This window comes from Calidris pugnax, unplaced genomic scaffold, assembly GCF_001431845.1.
Source record: "Calidris pugnax isolate Ruff unplaced genomic scaffold, ASM143184v1 scaffold8, whole genome shotgun sequence".
In the NCBI taxonomy this organism is placed as follows: Eukaryota; Metazoa; Chordata; class Aves; order Charadriiformes; family Scolopacidae; genus Calidris; species Calidris pugnax.
In genome coordinates, this window is record NW_015090830.1 from 26,308,108 (window position 1) to 26,317,680 (window position 9,573).

A 9,573-nucleotide genomic window follows, 5' to 3' on the forward strand; every position below is an offset into this window, starting at 1 on the left:
TTGTGCCAGGGGAGGTTTAGATTGGATATTAGGAAAAATTTCTTCACAGAAAGGGTTATCCAGCATTAGAATAAGCTGCCCAGGGAAGTGGTTGAGGCACCATCCCTGGAGGTGTTCAAAAGACGGGTTGACATGGTCCTCGGGAATATGGTTTAGTGATTTATTTTTTTTTTTTTATTGCTTATTTATTTTTTTGTCAGAGTTAGGCTGATGGTTGGACTAGATGATCTTAAAGATCCCTTCCAACCTAGATGATTCTATGATTCTATTATATGTATCAGAAGGCTGCTCTGAGGTGCTCATTCTTCTGCAGGCTAAAGGCAGTTCCCTCAGCTTCTCCAGAGAGGGCACGTGCTCCAGGCCCCTGATCACCTTGGTGCTTTTGCTAACTTGTTCCAGTTAACTCATGTCTTTCTTGTAACGGGTGAACAAAACAGCATGCAGTATTCTAGATGGGGTCAGCAAGTGTTGGCTGACTAACTGGGGAGAATAATCTCTCTAAACCTACTGGCTATGCTCCTGCTAATATAGCCCAGGATGCCTTCTTTATTGCTGGGGCACACTGCTGGCTCATGTTCAGCTTACTACCAGTACACCAGTACCCCGGGTCCTTTTTCAGCAAATCCACTCCCTAGCGAATCAATCTCCAATTCGTACAAGCAATTCTTTCTTCCCAGGTGCAGGACTTTGCTTTTGTCCTTGCTGAATTTCATAAAGTTCCTGTTGGCCAATTCCTTCTATCTGTCCAGGTCCTTCTGGATGACAGCCCTGCTGTTAAGATTATCAACTTTTCCTTCCAGCTTGGTATTGCCTGAAGACTCAACAGGAGCAAAATCTGTCACCTCCTCCAAGTCATGATAAAGATGTTAAACATGACAGGTCCCAAAACAGACTCCTGTGGTATTCCACTTCTTATTAGCCTGCAGGTGGAGTAGGACCCACTAACCTCTATCTCTGAGCCTGATTATCCAGCCAATTTTTTCACTCATCTAGTTGTCCACCCATCAAAACCATAGTATCCTAAACTAGATACAAAAATATTGAGGGAGGCAGTGTTGAAGGTCTTGTTAACGTCAACACAAATGACATCCACTCCTTTCCTTCCCCTCATCCAGAAATCCAGCCTTATTATCAAAGGCAAACAGGTTTGTTAGGCATAATTTACCCCTTGCTTGCTCAGAAATGTGTTCCGAGAGGACTCTGTCGATAGTTTTCCCAGGGATTTAAGAGGAGATGACCAGCCTGTAGCCTGTTGGATTGGGAACTGTCCTTTGGGGGACTTTTTACTTTTTTTTCTTTTTAAAGATGTGTAAATTGTTTGACCTTCTCCAGTCATTGGGGACCTCTCCCAGATTCCACAACCTTTCAAAGATGATATATAGCAACCTTGCTGAGAGACCAGCCAGCTTTCTCAGCACCCTCAGATACGGTCTGTCTACTCCCACGGAATTGTATGGACCAAATTTTCTCAAGTAATTCCTGACTCAACCGTCACCTATTACAGGTAGAACTCCTCCTTGAACCCCATCTCTGTGCACAGGGGACTGGGAGACCTTGTTAATACTCAGGAAAGGCGGCATTCATTACCTCTGTCTTATCTGTTTGCTGACACTAAATATTTTCCTTCTTCAGCCTGTAACTACTGCCATAGCACGCCTTGTTGCCCTTGACATCCTCTGCAAGTCTCAACTCCAGTTGAGCTTTCTTTCCCAGTATAACCTTACATGCCCAGGCAAACTTTCTAAATTCCTCTTTTACAACCTTTCCCTGCTTCTATCTTCTCTATACTGTCTTTCTGCATTGAAGTTTGCTTACAACTTCTCTGTTTAGCCAAGCCAGACTCTTGAAACATGAACATGTTTTCCTGAGGACAGGGATGGACGATTCTTAAGCTTGGAGGAGGATCCGGATAGAGATCTTTGGAGTGGTACAGATATGAATGCTGCCAGGAACCTTATAATTGTGAAACTTCCCAAAAATAAACTTATGAAAAAAATATCAATTAGAGAAAGACAGGCTCACTAATTCCTTGCTACAGTATCTGACAGACAATCAAATAATCACGAGGAGGTGACAATGAATCTAAGCTTGGAATAATACTTGCTAAAAATGCAAAATAATTAGAGGTTTGAATCATGTTAGTTGGCAAACAGATCTGTAACACAGGTTTTCTTTTTCAAAGGGCTCTCTTAAAGTAGCTGAATTACAAGTTAGCAGAATCCCTTATCAAGCCTTCTTCCTTAACTGGCAGGATCAAGGAGAACACCACTGGGTCTCCTGCACCCTTCACCCTCATCCTTGGGCTGTAGTTACCTTTTACCCACACAAGGCCTCCCTCAATGGTATTACTGGTGCCCGTGAGCAGCCCATGGCTAATAGTCTGAGGGTCAAAAAAACCTTGCAATTTCTGGAACACCCTGTATCCGAGTCCCTAAAAACCAAACGACCTTAGACAGCAAGTCACATCTGCAGATCAGTACTTCCATCCCTTGCAGAAGGAAGCCTCTCTCCTAGTGGCACTGTTTACATCCATTTGACTAGGTCAAGATGACTCCCTGATGTTGCTTGTTCTTCCTTACCTCTTTTAAGGACCCAAATCCTTTAAGAGCATATCAAAAGACAGGCCAAGGAACTTCTTCCTGCTGTCAGTAGTCACCAACTGTTAGTCTCCACTAAGCATAGACTCCGGCCATCCTTCTGTCCACGCAATGCATAGTTCATGCTACTGCCCTTGAAGGTTCTCCATGAAGAGCTTGTTTAGCTCCCATTTACACTGAGGCAATGCTTCTATCCTCAGTTGCTTTAGCTGACAGTTCAGGAAGCTGACCAGAGCATGATTACCACAGTTTAAGTGTCATTGACTCAAGGAGAGACACCATCCTTTCCATGCAGTCCAAGACTTGGGTGGATGCATTCTTCCTCAAGAGCTCCCTCTTGGTCAAGACCTCTAACACGTCATGAGTGGTTGTCCCAGCCAGTGCCAGAGACTGTCCTTCTGGACATACAGGTGCACACAGTCTCAAGACGTACATCTGCACCTCCTGCTGGCCCTTTCCACAACAAAGAGCCAGGTTAACACCCAAATTCCTGTCTGTGCACCCCACCTTGGTCACTCGCATTCCCTAAGCGCAGTTTAAATAGAAATATGGGGCACAAGCCTGCCCTCTTTCTCTGCTGGCCCTAGCAAACAACTTAATTGTTTTATGGTACAAACTACCAAGTCTAGGAGGAAAACATTTTTTTGTGTTATTATTAAAGAAATTATCATGTCAGGATGGTACAGTGTGGTGGTACAGAGGAGATAACAAGCGCATGGCAAATATTTCAGAGAAGGTGTTTGGAAAGTCAGAAAATGGCAACTCTTTCAGCAAACTCTTCCCTTACAGTCACCATCCACATACGTAAACCTCCATCCTACAAATTTTACATTTAAGACAAGGGGGTAAGTATCGAATAATACACCCCAAAATGGAATGTATTCCAACAAAGACAAATCATTTGAATCATGCTGCACAAAATGGTTAAGTTACAGAACACGAGAAAAAGGAAAAAGTTAGTAGACAGCCCCATCAGCCAGTTTGTTGGCTTATATCAAAGGGTCATTCACAAAATGATGCTACCAGCCTGAGGTAACTAAGACAGTTCCTTCTAGAACAATTTGAAGGGCTCCAGTCTTGCTTTAGGCATTTTCTAGACCTCTCACCACAAAGACCCTGAATATGCTGATTACCCGAGTAGAGAGAGATCATCCCGATAATGCAAGATCAGAACATCTTACAAAAAACCACAAAGAACCCTACACAATAATTAAAATTAGTATAACAGGAATGGGATGAAATTTGACAGTAAAAAGCTCAAGGCCATTCATGAAGGGCTAACGTGAATTCACATGATAAAGTAGGAACTGCAAACTGATGAAACAGAGGAATGAATTGGACAGATTATTCCAAATGCCCTCTAAGGTAGCTACTAAACCTGCCAATTAAATTTGTTTGTGTACAGTAATGGATCTCTTTCTCTTACATGTAAGTTTCAACACAATTTTTATACTTTTGTTCATAATACCGTGTACAGTTTTGCTTACCTGTATTCAAAGAGATAAACTTATGCTGGAAGGGCTGCAAGAATAATTATAGGAATTGAGAGAGTATTTTATGCAAAGAGACTGTAAGACTTTTCCTTGTTTGGCCTAAAAACAGAAAAGCTGAAAGGGGGTTTGGTTGCATTCTATAAATATATCAGGGAGGGAGAAGTGCAATTTAATCTAAAAGCTTTGTTAGTACAATCACAGATAAATACAAACTTAATCATAACCAGGTTTCAGTTTTGGATAGCCCCAAAGCGGGTAATGAAGACAAGAAAAGGGGGCAGGCATGATTTCAGGACACAATTTTAACATAAAAAGGTATGTATGCTTTACTGATGTAAAATTTTTATAAATATACACACAAAGCTGTACAACATACTACCCAAAGGTACAAATCTGAACATAAGCTGTGGAAAAGTATTTTTCCAAGCTTGAATTTAAGTACAAACAGCTCTTTGTTATTAACTTATGAACGGAGTCAGTAAGCAAATATTTGCTGAATTCACAAAGCTATATATCATAATGAGTATCTTGGATGCTTAGCTAAGAAATAAGTAGTGGCAGGAAGAAAAAACAGTACCAATATCTTGTTCTTCATTTTAAATTCGCAAAAACTTGGAAACACAAAAGATCCAGAAATCAAGTAAAATGCCTTCACCCCTCCCATTTCCTAACATGTTTATCACTTCTTGACCAAAGCCTGACCTCAGATTTGTATCTCTATTTTTCCTCAACGTCAGCAGAACCTATTTTCCACTATGAGAGGAACGAGGACCACCGTTTTAAAGGTTTAAGTTCTCATTTAAATAACAATAATATTACATCTCATGAATAGCCCATAGTATTCACACAGAAAACCATCGCCTTATAACCCTAATCTTGCTACAACATTGTTTAGGGGCATGATTTCAACTCTGAGGGATAAGCCAAATTTAAAACAAGCTTACCTGTTCACAGACATCCCGGCACATTAAGTTCTCCTTTGCATGGTAACAACAAGACAAGCCTATGGAAAAGCAGGGAGAGGGAAAAAGATATTTAAAAGACTTGAAGCACTTAACTATCCCTTCTGAACAGAAGAGCCCACTTGAATCATCTCACAGAATCTGGAAAGTGCAAGAACCAGTTAGGAAGAGGTGGAAAAGGAAGTCGGAGCAGGAACACAGGCTGCTCATTGAACTCTGTCTTCTAAAAAACTTGGATCAAAACTGCTAATTGTTCCACTAGTGATGGATGGATCAGGGGGGATCTGATCAGCGCCTATAAATACTTAAAGGCTGGGTGTCGGGAGGATGGGGACAGTCTTTTTCAGTGGTGCCCAGGGACAGGACAAGAAGAAATGGGCACAAACTGGAACATAAGAAGTTCCACCTAAACATGAGGAAGAACTTCCTCACTTTGAGAGTGGCAGAGCCCTGGAAGAGGCTGCCCAGGAAGGTGGTGAAGTCTCCTTCTCCAGAGACATTCCAAACCCACCTGGACACGTTCCTGTGCAACCTGCTTTCGGTGGACCTGCTTTGGCAGAGGGGTTGGACGAGATGATCTCCAGGGGTCCCTTCCAACCCCATGTCATTCTGTGATGATTAAGAGTGGTTTTACCTGACTAGATGGAAGTCATCAAGCAAACCCAGATATGAACGTATCAACAGGAAAACAAATGAGAAGTGAAATACTGAGATGTCACAAAACACCAAGGTTTAAAGCAGCATTTCTAGCATTACACTTTGTTGTGCTTTGTTTCCCCTAGCATCCAAATATTTCCTTAGTTCAGAGTTAAGTTTGGTCAATATAGCCTCAAGTTGCTCCAGGGGAGGTTCAGATTGGATACCAGGAAAAATGTTTACACTGAAAGGGTTATTAAGCCTTGGAATGGGCTGCCCAGGGAAGGGGTTGAGGCACCATCCCTGGAGGTATTTAAAAGACGGGTTGACATACGACATAGTGACATGGTTTAATGACGGTTTTTATCAGAGTGAGGTTGATGGTTGGACTAGATGGTCTTAAAGGTCCCTTCCAACCTTGACAATTCTATGATTCTATGAATATAAAGTTAACTGAACAACTCCTTGATATTAATTTTCATCCTTACTGCCCAGTGTTTGGAACAGTGTATTAGAAAACTGACAGAGAAACATTTCCTTCAAAGCTTTTTCTTCCACACGCGTCTTCACGCACAGGATCATTTAATGATTACAGAGTTCTACTCAAATGGATCTGAACTACCCATCACACCAACTCAACATAATAACAACGTACAATGATACCACACATACAAAGTTGCATTTCACAATCTCTAGTTACTAAATAGATTTTGACTGAAACAGTAAGAGGGATCTTGGGCGTAAATTCCTTGATAATTTCACCACTTCCATGTGTTTTCATCTGAAAACTTATAGCTGTTACAAGAAGATGGCCAACTAAAAAAAACCCAAAAGAATCCACCACCATCAAACCCAAAATTCTCACAAATATTGCAGTGACAATAAAAAAGAAAAGAAAATTTCAGCCTGAAAATATTGAGGAACTGGGGAGGAGGTCGGGGGGGGGGAGGAATCACTGAAAAAGCTGCCTGAAACAGTCAAAATTTAAGACAGCTACTACAGGATTGAGCTGTATTTTAATGCAGAAATCTATCATTCCTGAGCAGGAGAGGAGAGAAACCAAAGTAGGACTTGTAACTGGTGAAAGTTTTCATTAATAATTGAAAACAGCCTAGCAAAATGCCTGTAACAAATGAGGACAGCACCAAAATCCTGCTTACGGCATGATGAAAGAATGAAATTGTACAATTGACTTCAATGTATTTTTGCCAATTTTCTACCATGGCAGGAAAGGACTGAGATATGACACAGATGGCTTAAAAAAAAAAAAAAAAAATCTTTCTGATTTGAGGGCTACACATGGGATGTTGCAGGTTTTCCTGTCCTATGTTCAATAAACTGATCTGGGCCAAAAATCAACTTCATCGTGAACAGGCTCCAGCATGGTCAAACCTCAGCTATTACTGAAAAAGCCTTGCTTTACACTTAGTCCTGTTACAAAGCCATGGCATTAGAAATGCATAACAACGATAAAAACTATTAACTTTGAAGAACAGACAATTTTTCTCAAGGCAAGAGTTGCACTTATTTTTTCAGAAACGTTTCTAGATTTCAGTGCCTGTGCAATCAGACTGCACACACATTGACACAGTGCTGTGGAAAACATTCAGGTTCACAAGGAAAAAATACCCAGCAAATTAATTCTCATAAATAATAAAAAAAACCAACAACCAACCAAACGTACCTAAACATAGGCTTTACTTACAAACAGAAATACTGGCTACTCAATCATGGTTTTGTTTTTTTGTTTCACTCTCAGTCCCAGAAATTTTTCATTATATAAATTTTTATTGAGAGTAACTGCTACATTTCAGAGGCCAAAGAATTCAGAGTTCTTAGCCTATAAAAGAGAATAGACCTTGGCTTAGGTGACAATCCATAGGTTTAACTGTCTATGTCACCACAATTTGAGTTCATTAATATCTTAGGCAACATTTCATTAAACACTCCATTACATAGACTATTTAATACTCTGTGGCCTTCTATTCCTTAGTTTTCAGTGGCTTTCAACCCTCCTATGATGAGCTAACACACATCCAGGATAGTTCTTCTCAATCACTTCCACTGCTGAATTTCAAGTCTTATTATACCAAAGAGTGTAACAGTGAACTAGCAATATACCAAACTTCAGGATTTTGTACAAAAGGAATTAAATAACCATGATTAGCTGATGGTATCTTGAATTAGCAGCAAATTCAACTTGCCCAGAGTAATCTTTAGTGCTTAAGTCAGAAACAGGAGTTATTAACAATGCCCATTCCAAACACAATTCCTCAGTTCTCTTTCCAGTTAATCTCTTCTGAAATGTTTTATGACGTCTCTTTGGGTCAATCCCTTACTTTCTCATTCCCACTTTCTCTAGTTTTGCAAAAAAAAAATAATAAAATCCAATTTTATTCATGTACAACTATGAAATATCTACATTTCCCTCTTTGATAAGATCTGCTATCTGCAATACGAGTAGGTTTATCACAGGAAAGTTGGGCTAGAGTATGTCATATTTCGTCTGCTATCTTTTTACTGCCTTCTTCCTAAAATCATGCCTCATTAGAAATCAAGAGCTACAGAACAACAATGAAATGCCACAAGTGCCTCAGTGATTACAGTCTTCTGCTTTAAAATCTTAAATATTTTGTATTTTCCATTCCCATGACAGCATGGCCAAGGTGATCCATTTATTATAAGCTGTTTGCCCATATCTCTGTTTGTGCTGCCTTCTTTTTTCATTACTCTTTCTCGGTCCTGTCGAGAAGTTATCCACTATCACAACTTTAATAAAGCAGGAAACTATTTTACCACTACTCTATTTAACACCTTGCATTCACTTTAAAAAAAATTCAATACCTTGTTCAGTATCGTTCTTCTCACTTAAAATGCTAGCAAAGCCACAAGGAACACGAGCCTTGGGACACAAGGGTTGCTCTGACATTTCACGTGGCAATCCCGAAGGCAAGTTTTGACCCATTTGGAGCCAGACACCAGGTCTTCTCCAGTTCAAACCACCGTCTTGGGTATTTTACCCGTTGCCAACGTGACAACCAGAGGCGCAGATCCCAGTAACCTGGTGGGGTGAGAGAAGGGGGTCCGTCCATTCCCACCAAGGGCTGCTCTGACATTTCATGTGGCAATCCCAAAGCTGGGTTTTGACCCATTTGGAGCCAGACACCAGGTCTTCTCCAGTTCAAACCACCGTCTTGGGTATTTTATCTGTTGCCAACGTGACAACCAGAGGTGCAGATCCCAGTAACCCAGCAGGGTGAAAGAAGGGGGTCCATCCATCCCCACTAAGAGCTGCTCTAACATTTCACGTGGCAATCCCGAAGTTGGATTTTGACCCATTTGGAGCCAGACACCAGGTCTTCCCCATTCCAAACCACCGTCTTAGGGATTTTACCCATTGCCAACATGACAACCGGAGGCACAGATCCCAGTAACCCGGTGGGGTGAGAGAAGGGGGTCCATCCATCCCCACCAAGGGCTGCCAGGCGGGATGCGGGAAGGACAGCTGTACCCCCGCACCTCCCCACCGCCGCTATTTCAGCCCCGTGCTCCTCACGGGGAGGCGGGGCGGGGAGAGGGGAATAACGGTAACCGACACCGAGCTAACGGGAAGAGGACCGACACCGAGAAGGAGCCGCCCCCGACCCTCACCTGCCGCCACCCCGCGGCCTCCCGCTCCCGTGGGGCAGGTGCGGGGAGCAGCGGCTGCCGAGGTGCCGTCCCCCCCGCTTCTCCCCCAAACCGGCGGCGCCGGGCCGCTCCCCGTCCCCTCGCACGCCGCCGCCCCCCCGCCTCAAGGCTCGGCACCCCGCGGACGGCCTCGCTACTGCGCCATGTTGTTGGAGAGAGACCCGCGGAGACGCCTCGCCTCGCCTTCCCTCCCCC

The 9,573-nt window shown here is 42.5% G+C and overlaps 1 protein-coding gene across 1 annotated transcript in view; it reads right to left on the bottom strand.

Moving 5' to 3' along the window:
- The window catches only part of RECK (reversion-inducing-cysteine-rich protein with kazal motifs), a 61,533-nt gene extending 56,445 nt beyond the window's left edge, over positions 1–5,088 (bottom strand). The window contains exon 1 of the mRNA XM_014941003.1: positions 5,035–5,088. Within this exon, the coding sequence (XP_014796489.1) occupies positions 5,035–5,058 (24 nt within the window). The 5' untranslated portion in view covers positions 5,059–5,088. The remainder of the gene's footprint in view (positions 1–5,034) is intronic.
- Between the last annotated feature and the right edge of the window lie 4,485 nt (positions 5,089–9,573).